Source organism: Procambarus clarkii, chromosome 50 (assembly GCF_040958095.1).
Source record: "Procambarus clarkii isolate CNS0578487 chromosome 50, FALCON_Pclarkii_2.0, whole genome shotgun sequence".
Classification (NCBI taxonomy): domain Eukaryota; kingdom Metazoa; phylum Arthropoda; class Malacostraca; order Decapoda; family Cambaridae; genus Procambarus; species Procambarus clarkii.
Window position 1 is genome coordinate 6,798,019 of NC_091199.1, and position 23,081 is coordinate 6,821,099.

At 42.0% G+C, this 23,081-nt stretch overlaps 1 protein-coding gene across 11 annotated transcripts in view; it reads right to left on the reverse strand.

Moving 5' to 3' along the window:
- LOC123772639 (zwei Ig domain protein zig-8) overlaps window positions 1-23,081 on the reverse strand; it is a 69,539-nt gene that overhangs the window by 9,455 nt on the left and 37,003 nt on the right. For 3 of the 11 annotated variants that reach the window (XM_069303410.1, XM_069303409.1, XM_069303408.1), the window contains 6 exons: window positions 14,010-14,167; window positions 13,026-13,236; window positions 12,755-12,882; window positions 9,785-9,953; window positions 8,921-9,031; window positions 1,962-4,431 (listed from right to left, as the gene is read on the reverse strand). In XM_069303410.1, coding sequence (XP_069159511.1) covers window positions 4,088-4,431; window positions 8,921-9,031; window positions 9,785-9,953; window positions 12,755-12,882; window positions 13,026-13,236; window positions 14,010-14,167 — 1,121 coding nt within the window. In that variant the 3' untranslated portion in view covers window positions 1,962-4,087. Of the gene's footprint in view, window positions 1-1,961; window positions 4,432-8,920; window positions 9,032-9,784; window positions 9,954-12,754; window positions 12,883-13,025; window positions 13,237-14,009; window positions 14,168-23,081 lie in introns of those variants that run through there. The other 8 variants (XM_069303413.1, XM_069303414.1, XM_069303412.1 and 5 more) reach the window with 4 other exon arrangements.

Here is a 23,081-nt window from a genome sequence, read left to right on the forward strand (position 1 = left end):
AAACAGAGTCTTTATCATTCGTAGAAACAGGTGGAATGGCCATACGTGGAATCTTGTGTCTAAAGATGCCATGGGTTGGAGAGCGAGTTGGCGTGTCATTATTTACAGGACATATCATTAAAGTGTCTATACCACGTTCTTGCAGTTTCTGAGCTAATTTGCACATCACAGGGAAATATTTAGTCTCCCATATGTTGCGTTCGCCACTTGTGAGATACTGCCCGCAAGCCTTGCCCAACCCATATGGGAAAATAATCCTTCCCACTTGTCCTCTTCGGCTTCTCTGAAGAATATGTTCAATGGCTTTTCGCAGAGCTTTGTCAAACCAACGCCATCTTTGGTATTCGGTATCATTTTTCAGGCCGTCATAAAAATGCTCATCCAAACTCCATGCTTCGTACCTGGGCTTTTTGTAAGAAGATGGCGTCGCTGGACCGTTGGTAAACTGGGTGATTAATCCAATAAGGTGCGGTAAAACAGCATAACTTTCATAGGGGTCGTCATCCATCCTATTGCAGAATTCGGGTGCTTCGCCAACAAATATGAGGCCGGGGATATCTCTATCAGTTCTAACAGCACGATTTTTGTACGGCAGGTTTTTCCGATGCAATCGAGCATAGGGGTATCGTTCCCATAAAGTGTGCACCATTTCGCTCAACTGCACGCTTGTTGCATCCAAATCATAGAGCAGACAATCACGATTGTTATAGATGGGCAAAGAGGCAAAGTCGCCAATCAGGGAGGGGAGCTCCATAGTGCTGGCTTGTGAGGTAGTGACTCGGAAGGGGGTCTATATACACTTTTCACGCCGGCGCGGGGGACAACTGCGCATCGTAGAGTTGCCAGGGACATTTTTTTTTTCCTTGGAGCTCTGGTCATTACGCACCAATATAACATTAACATCGTAATGTTTTAAGTTTTCATACAGATCTTCGATAATTGGAAGATATGTTTCCTCCCAAACTTCATCTCTTTGAACACAGGTGCGACCAATACCCACAGGTAATACAACTCGTGCGATTTCCGGAGAAGACTTGATGAATCTCGTTATGGCTTCTATAGCCTTTTTGAAATAGATGAGGCGATTTTGCGTTGTATCTTCTTTTAATCCGGTGAGCATATCACGATCTTTGGATTTTTCTATATGCGACTTGGCGATCTCATTGTTCTCTACAGGCGCCCCTATACCATATTGCACTGCAGCAGCAATAATGCAAGGGAGATTTTCAGCTCGACGATTGGAGACATGAATTGAACCGGGAATTGGGCGATCATGGGGAACACATCTCTTGAGATTATACAAAGGCCTGCGTTCACCATAGGCGCTTGCGTGTTTGTATTTCACTGATATGTCCTTCGCCATCCCGTACGGGACGCAAGATATGCAGTTTACAGGATACACAATGCAAGTTTCATTATTGCAAAATTCTTCATCGGTTAAATATCCGGTGTGCGTTTCCAGCCACGTCTCCATTTTTCTTTTCTTTTTTTACTTTCCCTTATGTTTTGGATAAAGCCTAGTCAACCGCCCTGTGTCGACCCTGCGAATATTCGTCGTGGGGGCTTTGCGCCCTTATATCTCCATCCCTGCTAGTGCGTGTAAAAGTTACCACGTACTGAGCAAATATTTATATTATTATTATAAGGGCCTCGACCAACAAGAAGCCCATAGGAACATTTTTTTTTCACTGACTTAATTAGCATAAAAAAAAAACCACCTCAAATAGCGCAATATGTATCTCAAATATCTTGCCATAAAATATCAATATACGTCAGCTTAATACCCAAACACTGGCAACCTTTTTTTTCAGAAGCAGAAAAGGTCAAACACAGTGCGACATGTTACAATTTTTTTTTTTAATGTCCCCCCCCCCCCCATGAAAAAACCGTAGTCAGACCATATTCCCTTAATGAAATATATATAAAGTCATGGAGGCCACATAATTATTGGAAGGTTTGTGATAACTTATTGACATTAGGGATACCTTATGTAGTTAATGACATTTCTCGATAATTATCACAAAAAATAAGTACTTGGTCACCTTTCCTAGACTACCAACTGCCATCTTTTTTTTTTTTAATTCACTGCATTATGCAACATGATTTAGCACATTTGCGAGTCATTTTTTCCTTTCCCTGTTTCCTCATAATTATGCCATAAAAAAAAGAGTAGCGGTGGCTAGAATTGCCAAACCAAAAAAAAAAAAAAAAAAAAGAAACTAGCACATATGTAGCGATCTTTGACACTTATTTCGGGGAGGGAAAGGACGGACAATATATAGCCTAGGATCTTGCCTCCATTCGCCAGTGTCGCACCAGTACACAATGGAACCTTCCCGTACTAAAACGTTTTACTCCAGGGACAGTCTTAAATGTGCCCAAATGCGTTTAGACACCTTTATAAATTGGCCTGTCGAGTGGCTAAACCCCCAAGACCTGGTGAATGAGGGATTTTATTATCTGAGAGTTGCGGATCATTGTTCCTGCGCCTTTTGTTGTAAAGTTGTGCATGCTTGGATTGAGGGCGATACGCCCCGTAGTAGGCATGCGAAAGTGTCGCCAAATTGTTCCTTCATAAGAGGCGAAAAGGACAATAACGTTCCTTTGGAAATCACCAAACTGGCATTCGAATATGGGCTGGATTTCTTTTCACCCCTATTCGAACCAAAGAATATAGCAACATCTGATCGTGAGTATATTGTATAAATATAATTTACTAGTTTATCTGTGAATAATTAGTATTGGCGATGTGGAGGGAGGACAAAAAAAAAAATAAGTATAAACGCAGTAAGTCTTTTCAAATAATTTTTCTTTATTTTTTTTTTGTTTTTGAAAGAATTGACTTAGAACCTGTGTCTTATGCATATATGTGATGGAACATCTTTGTTTTTTTAGAGACCCCACCCCGCGAGGAAGAAACTAAAATGACTGGAGATGATTTGCAGGTTCTGGGGGTAATTCCATACGCTAAACCTAGATATCCAGGCTTGGCAACATACAAACAGCGTTTGGAAACATTCGACCTCAGCTGGACTGGTTGTGTCAAGCAAACATCTCACGAATTGGCAGAATCAGGATTTTTCTTCTGTGGTAAACAAATATTGTTGGAGTTTTTGTTATTTTTAGTGTGTGCGTGTGTATCCTCCTGGCCGGGGAGGATTTACTGGGCGCAAATCCTTAACTGTAGCCTCTGTTTAACTCAACAGTAAAATGGGTACTTGGTTGTAAAAAACGATTCTTCGCGGTGGGGATTGTATTCTAGGGACCTGCCCGAAATGCTAGGCCGTACAAGAATGTAACAACTCTTGTATATATATCTGAAAAAAAAAGTGTGTTTACTCCCCCAATTGTGCTTGCGGGGGTGGAGCTCTGGCTCTTTGGTCCCGGGAAGTGTGTGTGTGTGTGTGTGTGTGTGTGTGTGTGTGTGTGTGTGTGTGTGTGTGTGTGTGTGTGTGTGTGTGTGTGTGTGTGTGTGTGTGCGCGTGTGTGTGTTTTTGTATTACAACATTGCCGGATGTGAGCTATAATAATAATAATGAATGGGAATATTTTTTTTCTTAAATTTACAGGCCTAAGTGACCACATGCGCTGCTTTTTCTGTGGGAATGGTTTTCGTAATTGGGAACCCGCTGACGACCCTTGGACACTGCACGCGCAATGGTATCCTGAGTGCACCTTTGTCAACATTAAAAAGGATGCACAGTTCATTAAGAATGCTAGAGAATCTTCGCAGCGTCGAACTATAAAACCCATAGATGAACATCTTTTAACTGGTCTGATGGAAGGTTTGGGTTTTTTCCCAGCATTAATTGAACATTTTGGATTTCCTGATGTCTGTGTGAGACCTGCCTTAAGGCTATATCTCAAAAGCACCAAAGATTTATTACCGTTTGTTACTGAGGCCAGATGTATAGAATTAATGTTGTGGTATATGCAAGAGAGCACTAAAGCCGAAATGGGTTTAAGGGGAATTCATCATGAGGATGTGGAAGGTAGGGTAGAGCCTGCGAATCTGGAATGGCAATCCGGGCCCTCTGACATGGAAACAGTCGCCACAGCTAATGAAATGGATGTCGACGTTGTTGGATCAATGAGCGGGTTCATGAGCACTAATCTTGGTTTGCGGGCTTTGCCTTCTCCTGTTGAAACAGAGGCGGAAGAGACGACTATAGTCGCTAATGAAATGGATGTTGAAACTGGCGAAGAGGCCACAGACTTTGATGCGACATCCCATGTTGAAACTGTGATGAACACATCTACGCCAACGTCTTGGGCTGCTGATATTTTGTGTAAGGTGTGCTTTAACAATGCATTGAGTGTCGTACTGCTGCCCTGCAGACATATGGTAACATGCAGTAATTGTCTTGTATCTATGAGAAACTGCCCCATTTGCAGACGCACCATTTCGCATGTCCTTCGACCGATTATTTCCTAAGAAGACAAAAAAGGCATAGAGACTAATTTATTTATGTAAATAAAAATTGTACAAATGTCGAGTTGTTTTTTTTATATTCATAAATTAGTATAAATAAGCTCACATTTTCATGAACAGTATTTTTTTTTTTGGGGGGGGGGGGATTAGATTGCAATTGCTTATTTACTGCCCTAAAATCATTGATCCGGGGGGTGGGGGCGAGATACTGCCTCATTTAGAGAAATTTGCTATGTGCAATAGCTCGGACGTTGGGGAACTGAACCGGGTCCTGCACGAAGGTTGCTCAACATTCCGCTCGAATATGGACAAAAATAGAATCTCTCTCTCTCTCTTTCTGAGGTAAAGAACCTTTTGAGAACTAGCACTCAAAGGTTATAAAAAAGATTAACAACTTTATAATTAGAGATGCTGCTAAGATAATGAATCATTTAGTGAAATTTGTAATGTCCAATATCTCGGACGTTGGGGAACTGAACCAGGACCCGTACGAAGGTTGTTCAACATTCCGCTCGAATATGGACAAAAATAGAATCTCTCTCTCTCTGAGGTAAAGAACCTTTTTGAGACCTAGCACTCAAAGGTTAAAAAAAAAAAAGATTAACACCTTTATAATTAGAGAGACAGCTAAGATACTGCATCATTTAGTGAAATTTGTAATGTCCATTAGCTCGGACGTTGGGGAACTGAACCAGGGCCCGCACAAAGGTTGCTCTGCTCCTGTGCAAATGAGGAAGCATTTGGGAGAAAGAGAGGAAGCAAGATTTACTCCCTTGGAAAACCTTTATAAAAAATTAGTGGCCAGAGCTTTGAAAATATTGGCAACTTTCATTTTTTATACAGAATGAAACTTTTAATTAATAAATAATATATATCCTGAAGAATAAATCTTCCTCTATGAGACATATATTTTTAGTTAGTTTTAAAAGTTTGTAATTATGGTAATGATAAAGCCTTCCAACCATGGCTCATTAAAAGTTTTTTTTTTGTTTATGAAATCGTGTAAGTATTTATGCAATATTTATTATCAAACAATCATAATACGCAGTGGCATTTCATTTTTATAAAGAGGCTTTATAAGGTAAATATAATAGCAATGCGAAACTCTTTCTATCTGACGTATTATTTTAAATAAATACATTTGGGCGAAAAACATGTCTATTGGCCGCGTGAGCGACTTAGGGTGGGCTCTTGCAGATTCTATGTATTTTAATCTCTAAACATTTGAGTGCCAAGAACAACTCTCGTGCAGGCCCGCATTCAGTTCTCGACGTTCAAGCTTTTGCTATAGTAAATGTCTCTAAAAATGAGGCCGTATCTCGCCCTGACCAACTGTTTTTGGCTCAATTGTAATCCATCCAGCCGCAGTCAGCAGGGCAGGACCCAGTGCAGGTTTGGAAGGCTTTGGAAATTAAAGCACCGTAAGATTGTGAGTGTTCAAGTTTAGGGGGGACTAAGTATTTTGCGCGAATGTGAAAGCCCTGGGTTTATTTGTGTAAGTTAAAAATTGAGTTTTTGTTTGTGTTTAGCAATGTGTTTAAGTAAGATTGTGCAACTGTTTTAAGTTTAGGGGGAACTAAGTACAGATAGCGCCAGTCGTTGCGCTATATGAAGTTATTGGGCCCCCACCACAATAGCTGAAAACTGTTATGATGTTAAAAAATGAAATTTAATACAGAATACCCCAATACGTATTAAATTGCTTAAACCACTCAACTACTTTCCTTTATAGTATATTTACGAGTGTCAAATTAATGTCAGAAGTGTCAAACCCAACACAATATGGCTGAGGCCCCACTATTTAAACTTCTTTTCGTATGCTATGAAATATCACAGGTATTGTTAATGCTTGTAACGTTTATTACAAAAGATAGACATACATTTGATGCTATTTTTCATATTAAAATCTAATTTGAGGCCCGAAAAATATATCTATAAACAGGTTAGAACCATACAAATGTAAGTAAGCCTTTTTCACCAGTATTCAACTGAATACCACAGAAAATGGAATCTTTACTTTAGCTACAGAAAACGGAGCAAAGCCAAGGGGGGATGACTGAAATAAACAGTTTCCAACCTGACTCTTCCCGCACATAAACATGTCTTTCTTGACCTCATTTCAAATTATATAGAGTACTGAAAGCTCATTTTCCATAGCAAATATACTAAGGAACTCATTTTACGACTAGAACGCAAACTAGGACCCCTCATTCAGATTCAAAACACGAGAATTATTGACTGAACATTTCCCCACTATCAAGCACACAGGACTCTTTAAAGCTATCTTAACTTCTTTAAAACCCCAATATGACCCATCTCACATGCAGATCCTGTTCTATGACTCGCCCTTCATGTCAATGTACCCCACAGTATCATGCAAATTCAAGATAAGGCTTACTACACCTATATATCCAAACTTGGTCTTTGTAAGGAATCTTGACCCCCCCCCCTTGTATGCTTGACCCCCACTGGGGTTATCCACCTCTGACCATTACAGAAAATGGAGCTGTGCCCAAGGACTCCCTATACTATTCAGTCATAGCCTCATTAAAGTACTCCAAAAACTTCTATATTCGCTTTCAACAGTGTTTCTTGGTTTGAATCTATTGAACATTCACCCTCTGATCCATTCAAAAGTAAGGGCCCCCAAATTGATACCGTAGTACTCTCGTAACACCCCCGGGACAAATCGTCCATTTTTGCTCATGCCATTAAAATACTCCAAAAACGTTTATATGCCTTTCACCAGTGTATTTTTTGGTTTCCAACTATTGAACATTCATCCTCGGTACCTCTCATAAGTAGAGACCCCCTCATTGAGGCCCTAGACTCATCTTAAAAGCTCGAGACAAATCGTGCAAAAAACAGGTTAGGATAGGGCACCAGTTCCTCAGGTACACCATTGGTGGTGGTCCCCCCGGGACCCCAGGGGGGACCACCACCCCACCACCGCCAGCCAGCCAGGAGCGCGCTGACTGTGCCCTAACCTAACCACCCAAATAAGAGGAATGGACGTTCTGGCCCAACAGGGTCAAGTCGGCATGGAAGTGCCCAACCGTGTCTGAAATTTTTTTACCTCAATCTGTCTCCTTATTCACTACTGACATACTGGCCACCATGACATACCGAAATAATCGACACTACAACAACATTAGCAGACACACATGACGAAATTAACAAAAGGATGCACGGATAAATAGATGCACATTAAGAAATTTCCCCCATGCCTCACACACCTCCCCATGCCTCACACACCTCCCCATGCCTCACACACCTCCCCATGCCTCACACACCTCCCCATGCCTCACACACCTCCCCATGCCTCACACCCCCCCCCATGCCTCACACACCTCCCCCATGCCTCACACGCCTCACACACCTCCCCCATGCCTCACACACCTCCCCATGCCTCACACACCTCCCCATGCCTCACACACCTCCCCATGCCTCACACACCTCCCCATGCCTCACACACCTCCCCATGCCTCACACACCTCCCCATGCCTCACACACCTCCCCATGCCTCACACACCTCCCCATGCCTCACACACCTCCCAATGCCTCACACACCTCCCAATGCCTCACACCCCCCCCCATGCCTCACACACCTCCCCATGCCTCACACACCTCCCCATGCCTCACACACCTCCCCATGCCTCACACACCTCCCCATGCCTCACACACCTCCCCATGCCTCACACCTCCCCCCCACCATGCCTCACACCTCCCCCCCCCATGCCTCACACCTCCCCCCCCCATGCCTCACACACCTCCCCATGCCTCACACATGCCTCACACACCTCCCCATGCCTCACACACCTCCCCATGCCTCACACACCTCCCCATGCCTCACACCTCCCCCCCCCCATGCCTCACACACCTCCCCATGCCTCACACACCTCCCCATGCCTCACACACCTCCCCATGCCTCACACACCTCCCCATGCCTCACACACCTCCCCATGCCTCACACACCTCCCCATGCCTCACACACCTCCCCATGCCTCACACACCCCCCCATGCCTCACACACCCCCCCATGCCTCACACACCCCCCCATGCCTCACACATCCCCCCATGCCTCACACACCCCCCCATGCCTCACACACCCCCCCATGCCTCACACACCCCCCCATGCCTCACACACCTCCCCATGCCTCACACACCTCCCCATGCCTCACACACCTCCCCATGCCTCACACACCTCCCCATGCCTCACCCCCCCCCCCATGCCTCACACACCTCCCCATGCCTCACAAACTTTCAGCGTCTCTAAAGCGATTTCACCATGATTCGAACTTTGATAGGTAGGGTTGACTGGGCACCAATCCCTAACTGTTCAGCCACCAGTAATTGGGGACCGGGTTGTAAACCAATTATTGGGTGGTGTTCCAGGGGAAAGGAAAGCTGTAAGCCTGCTAACAGGAGACAAGAGTAATCCTGTACACACCTCGGCACAAAAGGAGGAACTAGAGAGGAAGATATTCACCTGAGTGTTGTGGCAGGTGCTGGGAGTGAAGAGGACGGGTTGGGGAGTGAGGGGTGGAGCTGTTTGTGTGCATGGCTGCCGGCTCCTCACCTGCGGGAACATCATTAGTAGCTGCAAGTCAAGGTAAATTTTATTGTAAAATATTAAAAATAAAAAAAATAAAAATAAAAGTAAAAAAAATAAAATAAAGTATTGTAAAATTATTGTATTGGTAAAATATTGTACAACATTACAAATGCACAATTACATTAAACGCAAAATTAAGTTGAAAATGGTGTTGCTTGTAGTTAGTAACAGTTGATTGATTGACAGTTGAGAGGCGGGCCGAAAGAGCAAAGCTCATCCCCGCAAGCACAACTAGGTGAATACACACACACGCGCACACACACGCGCACACGCACGCACACACACACACACACACAAGCATTTCCTTTAGTTGGATGTGACAAAGGCTATAAGCCCGGACGGAATCTCACCCATGGCTACTAAAAGAAGGAACAGAAGTACTGTGCCTACCACTCTCAATGGTGAATAACAAATCACTGGTAACAGGAGAACTGCCAATAATTTGGAAGACTGCTAATGTAGTCCCGATATACAAGAAGGGTGACTAACAGGAGGCCGCGGGGACACTAAAGCCCCGAAATCATCTCAAGATAACCTCAAGATATCCATCCAAAAGTGTAAAATATACGCAGCTTACTACTGTTTTGAATAATTAAGTCTACATTGTTACCACCCACAAGAAAACCAAACAATGTGTTAACATAAAAAATCAAACTAAAGAGTATTACATTGAAGAAGAGAGAGCCAGAGACGGCGCTAAACTTGTACGTCAAATGTTGAGAGTGGGAAGGTAGTTACCATCTAAGACGTGAAGCATGATGCTGGTGGTGTTGAGGTTAGAGGGAGCACAGGTGTAGAGGCCGGTGTCGTGGAGGCCAGCACAAGTAATCAAGAGGTAACTGAGGGTAGTTGGACCCTTCTCCACCACCATCGACACTCCCCCGCGGCCGCTGCTGTAACTGATGCTCTGTAACGAGGCGTAAACCAACTTAACATACACGGCATCACAAGTGACCAATAGAAAGCGTAAAGTAACGACTATCGGGCATGGTTAAGTTAACACAGGAGAGCATAGTCAAGTTATTACTAGAGGGCGAGAACCATGGCCACCACCATGGTGAACCATGGCCACCACACTCCATCATGGTGAACCATGGCCACCACACTCCACCATCATGGTGAACCATGGCCACCACACTCCACCATCATGGTGAACCATGGCCACCACACTCTACTTCAACGGACAAAAAAGTTGACACAGCAGAGACAACCAAATGAAATCTTTTCGAGCTAATAGAACCCTTGATTTCTATATAACTGTAAGAGAGAGAATGTTTGTTTGTCTTTGTACAAACTGTGAGGCCAAACTGGTGGGGCTAGACTCACACAACTTTGCAGAGGGAATGGTCTGTAGTACAGGACTGACATAAGCTGGTTGGGGTCAGAATACCTTAAATGCTTTAAGAAATATTAGCATTTATATAGACCCCCTCTAGGGACTTTCATGAGGTCTTTCTGAGAGAAGTGGGAGAGAGGGGAAGAGGAGGACGAGGGGACGGGCCATGAGGGATATGAGAGGCAAAGGGAAGAACAGGAAAGGGTAAAATGAGGGGGAAGAGACCCGGAGAGAAGGGAAAGGGGGGGGGTGTTATGAGAAGGGGGAAGTGGGGCAGATGGGAGGGAAGAGGCACAGGGAAAAGGAGAAGAGGGAAGGAGAGGATGTGTGTAGAGAAGGAAAGAAGAGGGTGTAACAAGGGGTGAGTGAAGACACTACCCCGGGCACCACCGGGTATTCCTACTAGTATTTAATAAATCAATTCAAATCAGCAAAATACAGAAATCAAAGAGTTGCAAATGTTGCATCAATTTTAACGAATTCAATGGATCACTTGCGTCGAACTATTGACCAATTAGTTTAACATCTATTGTGCGAAAGTATCTTGAATCGATAATAGCAAAAGTCATTCTTCTATATCTTGACAAATATAGATTATTAAAATAGGGTTTACAGACTAGATAAAGACTGCAACGTTCCCAGCTATCATCGTGATACCGTCGACACTGTACAGGTTGAATAGAAAAAAAGGTTTGGGAGTAAATATCAGATCTAAAGCCTAAAAATCAATGCATAAATGTCCAGAATAAAGCAAATAGGATACTGGGATTTATTTTAAAAGTGTTAGCAACAAAACTGGTGATATTCTTAGGCTTTATCTTGTTAGTTAGTTTTTTTAAGAATATGCAGCTAAATTTTAGTCGCTACTATAGACTGGGAATAAGTGAACTTGAATGAGTACAGATAAGGATAACAAAGTTATCTCAGGAATTACGAACCTTTCATGTGAAGATTTAAAAAGCTTAAATTCTCTAGAAAGGCGAAGAGTAAGAGGTTATACAATTGATGAATACATATGGACAAAAGGCTATAAAGAAGGAGATATTAATAAAGTCTTAAACACTTCAACAAAAATTATTGTTGTGTATCTAATGATACAAGATACATGGGATATAACTTGGAAAAGTTTCGATACAGGAAACACCTAGGGTAAATACTAGTTTGGAAATAGGTTTGTTGATCTATGAAACATATTACCGGGTAATTTAGGATCACTTGATTGTTTCAAGAGTAGGTTAAGCATATATGGTATATTCGAATGAGTTTGGATGGATAAAAAGAGGAGCTCCCTCGTGTGGGCCAATAGGCTTTTTGCAGATTATTAAATTATTATTTTCTTGTTTTCTAATTCATTTACTTTTAAACAAGATATACGGCTGATTGTAATTATGTTGCTTTGTTTTAATAAACCTAAAAGCGTATTGCTGATAATTAGTGGTGTCGGAAGCATATTGGCTAAGACGGAAAATCAATAAGATACATGCAATTCAAATTTTGAAACTTATGCTAAATAAAATATGAAAATTCAAGAAATTTTAACAGCCTCTATGATTTACATCTTCACCAGATTTACGGACTAACCTATATTAAATTATATTTGACCATACAATTCATGTAATAAGAATCGGATTTCGACATGATTTAAATTGCTTGTTAAGAATCATTCACAATCTCTTTATGACTAATTCTCTAATAATGTCATCATGACCAGAGATCTGACAGAGTACACCAAAATAATCAACCGGTACAATGACACTAGAAGATTACACAGCCAGAGCACTTCACGCCAAACACTCGCACAGTTATCAAGAGTTCGCTCACACTTGGGTAGGCCTAACTACACCAAGACTGTACTCCACCTCACACCACATTTATGGCTAATGTCCAACAATGATAATGAAGACCTAGAGGTTCTCCACTCAATCTGTCCAGCCCCGACCACTGGGGAAGACGTCGCCTCATTCTACCTGGTATATATGATGACTTGCCCTTTACTTCTACGATTACGGGCTCACCATAGCCCGTGCTACATAGACACTTCGTCCTGAGTAGCTAAATCTTTAACAACAACATACTTCTACGAAGCCCGTCCTGTAATGACACGTCAAGCCTAATAACACTGAAGTGAGGAAGAACTTAAGGGTGAACAAAAAGTGATAACCCTTTGATTTCTTAAGGAAAATCAAAACACAAACTTTTAAAAATATTTATTTAGTTTTAATATGTAGAATATAATACAAAGACGTAAATTTGAACCAGTTACCAAGAAAAAAATATAAAATATCGATGAGAGAGAACTCATTACAGCAAAACAATGAGCCACCTCTCATTGGAGGGTTCAGGGTGGAAAGCAAAATTAATCACGTTCTCACCTTGTTGCCGTGATACCAGAGGACGTAGGCCGGGGGTTCAGGAAGGTCATGCAGGACGCAGGTCAGATTGATCATGCTGCTCTTCTGAACATACAGGTCTGGAGAGCCCAGGATTTCTCCTCTTGGTTCTTACAATGGAGAGGAGTGGAGATGAGCAGCTAACACTGAGGAGGAGGAGTGTTTCTCACCTCTCACACTACATATATCCTGTGACATATATCAAAAACTTTCATTAGAATCTCCTTATAGAGTATATGTCGCTTAAACTTACCTAGCACCCTGAGATATATTGTAAAGGCCTTGATTGGCTTGGTGCTAATCTGACACTCGTAGGTCCCCTGGTCCCTAGGCTGAGTAGACTTGATTCTGAGAGTCCACTGGTTAGTTCCGTGCTGGTGGAGCGCCTCGTAGCGAAGATCCGTCGTGTAGGTGTACCTCCCGACCGTCAGGATCCGCAGATCTCGCCCTCTGATCCACGACACCTGAGGCGACACACACAGCTACAAGTACTCTACTATGGAGTCCTATTTTTTCTAACAAAATTTAATATGTCTGTAAGTCATCAACGCTTGCTGCTTTCAACATTCCAGCTTCTTAACCGATTTACTGGCTGCTTCTGTACATATATTAGCTGTCATACGATGCTGCAATCTTTCCACACAAACTCAATGTGTGAAAAACAACTGTCGTCTCTTAAATCAATTAGACTTTAACAAATATTTTCTCCGCCAACTTCCAGTCTCCTATTTACCATTTAACATTCTCACATGTAGATATACCTATTAATCTTTCCAAAGTCAGCGTCACATGTACGTGATGTTGTTAACAAAAGTTTTCTTAGATGCATTCCTTTCTTGTATGCATATATATATATATATAAATTGTTAAATGTCATGTTTTTTGCTACCCAGTCGAAAACTTCATTAATAACTGTTTGAAAAACTACAATGTCTTCTACAGAAGTAATGTTCATGTTAATTTTTATGCTACTACCATCTGCAATGAGGTGATACGAAGCTGTGACTTGTATTTTTGTCTATATCTGATATGAGAATAAGTAAATGTAGTGGTGCAAGGACTGTACCCTGAGATACAGAGGGTTAAACTACACTTGGTCTCCTATTTTACCTGTTATTCCTATTGACTTCATGGAGTGATAGCCCACACAATGATCGCATTCATCAAATGCTTTTGATAAGTCCGTGTATACCACATCTACAGTTAAAAGAAAAAGGTATCGCAACACAGTACTCACCGTCCTATTGCCGATGGAGTGAACTCTACAGTGGAGCTCCGCTTGTCTACCAACGTGGGCCGACAGGTTGGTCGACATGCTGGAGTCGAAGTAGGGCTGGTCTGTGACGACAGGAGGTGGAGGAATGAGTCCCTGGCCGCGGCCGCCTACTGCCATCACTGTTGGAACAAGAATAAGCCTCTGAGATAACACTGCCAATCGTACTTGACGCTCAAAATGCCAACAAGAGTATACCGTTGTTATGATATAAACGTATTGACTCTACGAATGAGTCAATGTTAGGACATTGACTCTAGACAAGCACTCGGAATATAAATAAATAAATTGACAAGTAGAGATGTGAATCAGAATATTTACAGTAGTCAACCATTTACCACAATCTCATAAAAATTTAGTCTAGTGTCAATCAGTGGCTTCATCATAATCAAATATGTAACACATGTACTGTTAAATGTTGCTGGACTGTTTGGTAACAGAGGAGCTTAGATATATACAGATAAACATACACAGAAAGTGATAGGCATATTGTGAAAAATATTATGCAAAAGTGAGAGACAGGAAAGCAAATATTTTGTCAAGATTTAATATTCATAAATTTATAACAAATGAATATTGTTAGTGTGGAAAGATTGTAGAGAAGTGTGGCAAGCGACGCCAGGTAATGCTGTCCCGGGTGTAACTACTCATCACTATGACCAACACTCCACCAACCAACACCAAATATACCCACCACCCAACCTTGTACCTCAAACCTTCTCCAGCTCCATCCACAACATTGTTAGTTTTTAAACGAAATCAAATTCTGAATATGTAGCAATGTGTGTGTATAATATATTATATATATGTCGTACCTAGTAGCCAGAACGCACTTCTCAGCCTACTATGCAAGGCCCAATTTGCCTAATAAGCTAAGTTTTCATGAATTATTTGTTTTTCGACTACCTAACCTACCTAACCTAACCTAACTTTTTCGGCTACCTAAACTAACCTAACCTATAGAGATAGGTTAGGTTAGGTTAGGTAGGGTTGGTTAGGTTCGGTCATATATCTACGTTAATTTCAACTCCAATAAAAAAAATTGACCTCATACATAATGAAATGGGTAGCTTTATCATTTCATAAGAAAAAAATTGGAGAAAATATATTAATTCAGGAAAACTTAGCTTATTAGGCAAATCGGGTCATGCATAGTAGGCCGAGAAGTGCATTCTGGCTACTAGGTACGACATATATATATATACACACACAGCCAATGTGTTCAATGTTATTACACGTGCATCTAGCAAGTTGTATTGCAGGTGTTAAAGTAACTTATTTTGTTTCATTAAATTTACTTTCTGACTTTACTCCTGTTCCTTGTATGTCACATTACAGAGGTCATGATGTTTATTTTATTTTATGGAGCCTGAGCATACCATGTGCTGGCATGCTCCAGTACCTCCACTTCACGAGAAATTAAATGTGGTCTTTGACTGGGAGTTTTATGCTTAAAGTCTGTGTTTGTGTAGTACACTTTGCTTGTACACCAACTCAACTCCTTTGACCGTAACATTAAATTTTAACGTAAATTTTAAAGTTTTAAGCTACAAGTTACATTACCACAGGTGTGCATATTTGTGATCTGATTATTAGACTGACTGGTAGTTAAGTGATGTTTTTTTGCGCACATTTATACTTGTAATGTTTAATCTTTTAAATGACGCGACCATTACACGGCAACAACAAGAATATGAATTGGAAGAGAAGAGAACCGATCTAGAACGACGAGAAGTAGAGCAAGCCGACTTAGAGCTGAAAGTTGAGGGTGAAAGAGCAAACAGACACGTGAGCTGGGACAGCAGGAGCAGAGACAACAGACTTCCAGCCTACCATCTAGTACAGATAGACTGGAAGCCAGTCTACCTGTACGTTCCCACTCAACTCACTATAATAATAAAGTCCACTACGGGCTCACCATAGCCCGTGCTACTTGCAACTTCTTGTCCCCAGTAGCCGACTCTTAAACAACAACAAGAAGTATGAAGATGATGGCGCCTTTTGTAGAGCCCGAAGGTCGACGCTTTCTTCACGTAGTTTGAAGCCCTTGGTAATCAAGTGGCGTAGAGAGCAGTAGTCTATACTGCTCCCAGCACATCTTACTGCGAGAGCTGCCTTAACTCTCACTACTCTTACCACAGAGACGAACTACGACGGTGTCAAGACAATCGTCCTCGACACATATCCGTGGTGTAGCGGTAAGACACTCGCCTGGCGTTCCGCGAGCGCTATGTCATGGGTTCGTATCCTGGCCGGGGAGGATTTACTGGGCGCAAATCCTTAACTGTAGCCTCTGTTTAACGCAACAGTAAAATGTTTACTTGGATGAAAAAACGATTCTTCGCGGCGGGGATCGTATTCCAGGGACCTGCCCGAAACGCTACGCGTACTAGTGGCTCTACAAGAATGAAACAACTCTTGTATATATCTAAGAAAAAAAATCTTGCCTCACCAGAAAGTTTTAGACACTGAATGAGAGATTACGTCAAAGACACCATTCACACACACGTTGTACATGTTCAACATACCAGTACATGTTTTTATAAACTGTTAGAAGCTGTCCAAAGTAAGTATTTTTCACGAATCATGCAACTTCATACTGGTAGAGGCGTTGACGCGCTGTTTCCCTCACCCATTACGTCTGCACGCTTTACGCTTAGGGAGCCGGTCGGCCGAGCGGACAGCACGCTGGGCTTGTGATCCTGTGGTCCTGGGTTCGATCCCAGGCGCCGGCGAGAAACAATGGGCAGAGTTTCTTTCACCCTATGCCCCTGTTACCTAGCAGTAAAATAGGTACCTGGGTGTTAGTCAGCTGTCACGGGCTGCTTCCTGTGGGTGGAGGCCTGGTCGAGGACCGGGCCGCGGGGACACTAAAAAGCCCCGAAATCATCTCAAGATAACCTGCAACTTCAGACAAGGGTGAAGGAGATCTTAAAACATGTGCCCAACTTGCAAACTCCTATTTATTAATTCATAAAACTAATTATGATCTATCCTCCTAGTTGGACTACCTATCCTTCATCACCTTCTCTACCAATTTCCAGTCATGCCAGTACTCTTAGTGAGGATGGAGTCTTATTTAGCGAGATTGGAAAATAAATGTTATTTGTCGTTCCATGCCAAGAGGAAGGTGGTCATGGGTCTCGACCCCCGCCCACCTTTGACCACCCCAAGTTTAGCGAGTCTAGCCGCAAGCGTTTGGCCCATAATCTCGAACAGACAGACAACATTCTTTTATAGATACAGATAATATAAGCCATTTTTTCCCCGTGGAACATAGCAACCTATAAATAAATGAATGCAATAGAAAAAGTGACAAATAAAATCTGCTTCTGCCATTGTTTCCCTAAGAACAAAGAGAAGGAAGAGGAACAGGTTAAGGAGAAGCAGAGGAGAGAAATGGGGGAAGTATTCTAAGGGGAAAAGGCAGGACAAAGAGGAGGAGAACAAGGGGCTGCGAAGATAAAATCGAGCAAATTTGCATTCGGGTAGCGACCACTCTGAGAAACTTTCCAACACCGCTCTCGCCAATTACCTTCGAGTTGCCCGAGAATTTGCAGGTAAGAATGTATCGGATTGGGACGGAATGAGAGTTGGGGCCGAGGAAACGAGCGGGAGGGGCAAGAATAGCAGGAAAAAACTGGGCAAATCCGGAGAAAACTGAAAGTCCTAACTGTACATCCAACCATATATAAATATATACAAATTATAATCTCATCACCATTTCCGATGGGAAAGGTTATTCGAAGTGTAGCCTACTGTGTCTAACATCTGCCATAATTCACACATCAATGTCTCGGCCCTTCTCTATTTTAGCTCTGGAAAAGTGCTTATAAACTATCTATCTAATTCTTAACAGCTCATTCCCTACTACTAAACTACTTACTACTAAATTGCATTCCTTACTACTAAATTTATATATTATATATCCGAACAAGCTTGAATGGTCCCCAAATCAATATGCAACTAAAAAGTTCACACCCCAGAAGGATTCGAACTCAGACAGCCAGGAGCGCCACTATGCAACTGGCGCACCCGGTACCTTAACCACTCTACCAATTGTGACTGTACAAAAGACACTGGTAGCCGAGGCTACATTCCCAACGTCCCGACGGCACTTGGTAAACATGGGCATAGTTGGTGGGTCGAGTAGTTAAGGTACCAGGTACGCCAGTTGCTTAGTGGTGCTCCTGGCTGTCTGAGTTCGATTCCTTCTGGGGAGTGGAGTTGGTCTGGGGTCCTTCGTGGTCTGACACACAGTGTCAGACCACGAAGGAAGGATTAAGAAATTTCCTTAAACTACTTTCGTATTTAATAATACATCTTCAGAAGGATAGACTTACAGTTCAGTGGGTGTGGATATATAGGCAGGAAAGAGGTGAGGTACAATGTCTTTAATGAGATAAGGGGAGATTGGTAAGGTATTAGCGAGATAAATGTGTATCAATGAACTACTCATATCGCCCTTTAACTGATCCAACCTGTTGTTCCAATGCTGTCCTGTTCCACCCTGTACCACCAGGCTGGTACACCACAGTGACAGACTGTCCTGTTCCACTCTGTCCCACCAGGCTGGTACACCACAGTGACAGACCGTCCTGTTCCACCCTGTACCACCAGGCTTCTTAGTATTTACATATTGATTATGGTGAGAGAGAGACACGGAGGAAGTTGGAGTACTGAGACGGTCCTCTTCCTCCTCAGCTGTCGCCTCATTCTCTTCATTTTTATTCTCTGACATTATCACTGTCCACTTTCCTTTTATCCTCTTCCTCTTACGCCTGCCAATATTACTCTTTCTTCTTTTACTTTCTTTTCAACCAAATTCTCCTCCTCCTCCTCCGCCCTTCTCTTCCACTTCCTGGTCCTCTTTCGTGTTGGCCGACATATTTCCTGCTGTTTATCACCCCACTTGCTGGTTCTTCCCAGTGTCCACCTTACTCTTGGCTGGCAGGAGTACACAGCTGGCAGAGAGCCTTTTAATGCTCATCTTTAAATTCTCTTTTGGTGTTCAAGATAAAGTTAAAACAATTACCTCTTCCCTTTCCCAGCAAATTATCGAGTCATCAAGTCGTTCAGTAAGTGCCGAAGTGCAGATCAATTACGATATAATTAAGTCTTCAACTTCTCATTTATGAAATGAAAAGCGGAGAAATTTAGTTATGGCATTGTTTTAATATTATTACATTTATTTTAATAACATAGAATAGTTATTTTTATTTAGTTAAATTTAAATACTATTTGTATTTTAAGTGGCTAATTATTACTTTAAAGTTCTTTTGAGCATCGCTTAATTCATAATAATTATAAAGAGAGGGTTTGTTCCTTAATATCAAATATTATAGAGAACAATCTTCACTATCCAGTCATCCAGTGTTGACACACTACTCAGTCATCCTATGTAGGGTGTTCTTCTTGAAGAACACCCTTCACTGGATGTTCTCCAAGTTTAAGTAGGAGTTTCCTAAGTAACAAAGTGCCAAATACCTTCTGGTAATCTGGAGAAATGTGTCGTCGTCTTACTGTTACATAATTAATCCATTCTACGTGTTCTACTTTTCTCCTTCTCAGTGTTCTCTCTAGAACCTTGTGGCCTCAGAAGCACCTCCCATACTCTTATTCCATACCATTGATTACCAGTTAAATTGAGCAGCCATCTATTGAACAGTTGCTGCAGTTTGTCAAAGTCGCCTTGTAACATAGGTAGTATGTTTGCGAACGTTTCCTTGCATCTGATGTCTATGTTAACCTAACAGTAATGTACTTGGGAGTTAGAGAACTGTTGTGAGTTGCGTTCTAGGAAGGTCAGCCGCTGACCTGGCGGGACCTGTATAATCCTAGCAGGCTTCCAGTGTCTGATAATGCGAACCATATCTGACACACTCGTTTGTTTAGAGAGGTCAGTCAATCTTCTTTCTTATCAATAGGTATATACGGTCTTCCCTGCTTGTCAATGGCATGGTTCAATCTCTTCTTAACCGATACATTACAAATTCATGCAATTAGCTTGCACAGTCACTCTGTAGGAAAAGAAGAAAATGCAGAACTAAAGAAAGTAGTTTTGCTAATTTGGCTTCATTAACTGCTGCTGTGCATAGTGGTGGCTTAGTGCCCATACTTATGTCCTTAATGGTGATTGAGGAAGTCAACCCAATACACACACTCGCTCTCTCCCCCCCCCCCTCCCTCCCTACCTCACGAAAGATGCAGGAACCAGGGGAAGGGGTTGCAAACCAAGCACCATTCCTTAACGACCTGAACTTTGCCTATAAAGGTAGTTTAGTGCCCAGAGGCTCGTAGTCTCGTTAAACAAGCCAGTTAAGTAATTAGCGAACTACTTGTAGCGAGTCATTAGGTCAGACTCGCTTCAAAGCAGTTAACTAAAATGTCTTATCCAGAGAAGTGAAAAAATACCCAAGGATGATTTAATCTTAGTTATGTGATTATATCTACTTATATACTCACCTAATTGTGCTTGCGGGGGTTGAGCTTTGGCTCTTTGGTCCCGCCTCTCAACTGTCAATCAACGGGTATATCTTTGTATATATGCAACATTTATCAAAAACACTGATCTCAAGTGTGCAGAATGGCCACATAATTATCAGCATGCACTATATGCAGGTGTCAGGTTGCTTGTCCAAATTTGGAGCCAGATGCTTAGAGGTAGCCTCATCCAAACTTGCAGGGGGACAACATCTGGGTATAGGACGGACATAGGTCTACTCGGACGTGCCTACATTAAATGCTTTAAGAAATGTGGAGTGTAACCACCCACCCTCCGAACGATTTACATGAAGTCTGAAATGAAATTGGGGATGTGTTTTCCATAGAGTTTTAAGTTATTCCTGCCATTTACCCGCACAATTTCATGATTTACTTGAAAAGGACAGACAGATGGATAGATGCGTGGATAGATAGGTGGATAGTTGGATTGATAAATAGACAAATAGATGGATAGACGGGATAAACAGACAGACCTGGGCAATGTCGTGTATTCCTCCCCCCCCCCCCCCCCCAGTATATTATAAAAGATAATATTTATTTGTCTGTCCAAAGTTGTCGTATAAACCACATTACACCATTTTCGTGTAAAGTGTGACATATAGCATATGATTTCCGTGGAGTTCTTACTGGAAAGAAAAGAAAATGAGAAGGAAGAATTAAGAGAAGCAAAAGGATAACAAGAAAAAAAAAGAGTATTTGAGAAACCCATACAGTTGTTTGAGTGCTGCTTGAGAAGTGAAGCAAGGAGGGAGGGGGGAGGGAAAATGGGAGGGGAAATAGATATAACTAGATAGATAGCTGATAAAGAGAGAGACAGATAGACCCCGGTAATGCAGGTAATTTCCAGCCGTTCATAATATTGCATGTTATGAGGGAGATAGACGGGGCAGGGAGAGGAGACGGAGATGATAGACAGGAAGAGACGGAGGGACACAGAGAGGGAAGGAATGAGAGAGACAGAAAGAGGAAATGGGATGGAGAGGGAAAGACAGAGATAACATACTTGACAGAGACCCGAGCATCGCCTGATACCCCATTTAGTACCCCATAAATGAAGATGTTCGTCTGTGGTGCATTGACCGGATGAGTTGTTCTCAGCTCAGCCTTTGTCATATCCCTGGACTAGCGAGATTACTCGCTAACCGCGATTGTTCTGACGTAAGCGCACGCCAGCGCTCCAACCCGTTCTCGCACTTGCTTACAGTCAATATTGACTTATTTAATAAGTGCATATGTGACATACTAATTGTGAATATTTTAGTTTACCATGAAAAGTTTCATAGAAAACACCGACCTCACCTAACCTTCTTAGTATGTTAAGATAAGCATCGTATTGCTTCTTATTTACAATTATTACTTAACCTATCAACGGTATAGGTTAAGTATATATAGGTATAGGTTACTCTCTCTCCCAGCGAGAGAGTAGTAGCGTCATTAATAATTCTTACGCCGTCTTAAATATACACAAGTTAGTTGTTACAATCTGCCCGTCGTCTTCCCTTATCAATACTTCCGGAGCGTCATCAGTCAGTTGATGACGTTATCATCATTGACTAATGACTCTCCGTGTTATTCCATTATTCATATTTCTCTTAAGTCATCACGACATACATCATCTAGATTTACTTATCATGACATTATCAATTCCATTACGCTATCAAGCCTTATCATCAGTATTTCCAATAAGTTATTAAAATATAATTTTCGCCATATTTCTCCTAACGGCAATTTTTTTTCTTTAGCTCTGAAAAAAAATTCAGAATTTTACAATTAATAATTTGCCTTAAGATTTGATTTATATTGTCAGTCTATATATTTCCCTTTCTTTGCAAAACTTCCTGAAAAATGGAAAATTATTTAGAGAAAATTCACAATTTCATTAGTCTGATAAATTGTAAATACTCTTTAATTGATTCACCAATTACGGTGAGTGGCCTTAATGTATTTTTTATGGACACAAGTTTACGTTATTGTAACGTAACGTCCTGATGTAAATTTTGTGTGAATAACCGGAAATTTACCTTAGTATACCTAAACATGGCATACTGGACCTTGGAACTCTTGAATATTATATTTGGTTTGATATTGGACTTAAGGAGCCGGTCGGCCGAGCGGACAGCACGCTGGACTTGTGATCCTGTGGTCCTGGGTTCGATCCCAGGCGCCGGCGAGAAACAATAGGCAGAGTTTCTTTCACCCTATGCCCCTGTTACCTAGCAGTAAAATAGGTACCTGGGTGTTAGTCAGCTGTCACGGGCTGCTTCCTGGGGGTGGAGGCCTGGTCGAGCACCGGGCCGCGGGGACACTAAAGCCCCGAAATCATCTCAAGATAACCTCAAGAAGATCTATTATCCGCGGGATGGTTTCTAAGGCCATCACGACAGCTTACTGACCAACTAGCAGCTACACTATAGTCCTGATCATATTCCTGGACTATGGTAAGTTCTCAGCGTGTATACATGGAGATGTTACATACACCACTAGTTGTATATATGTATTCTGTATATTCTATTTCAATAGAAAATGCTATGT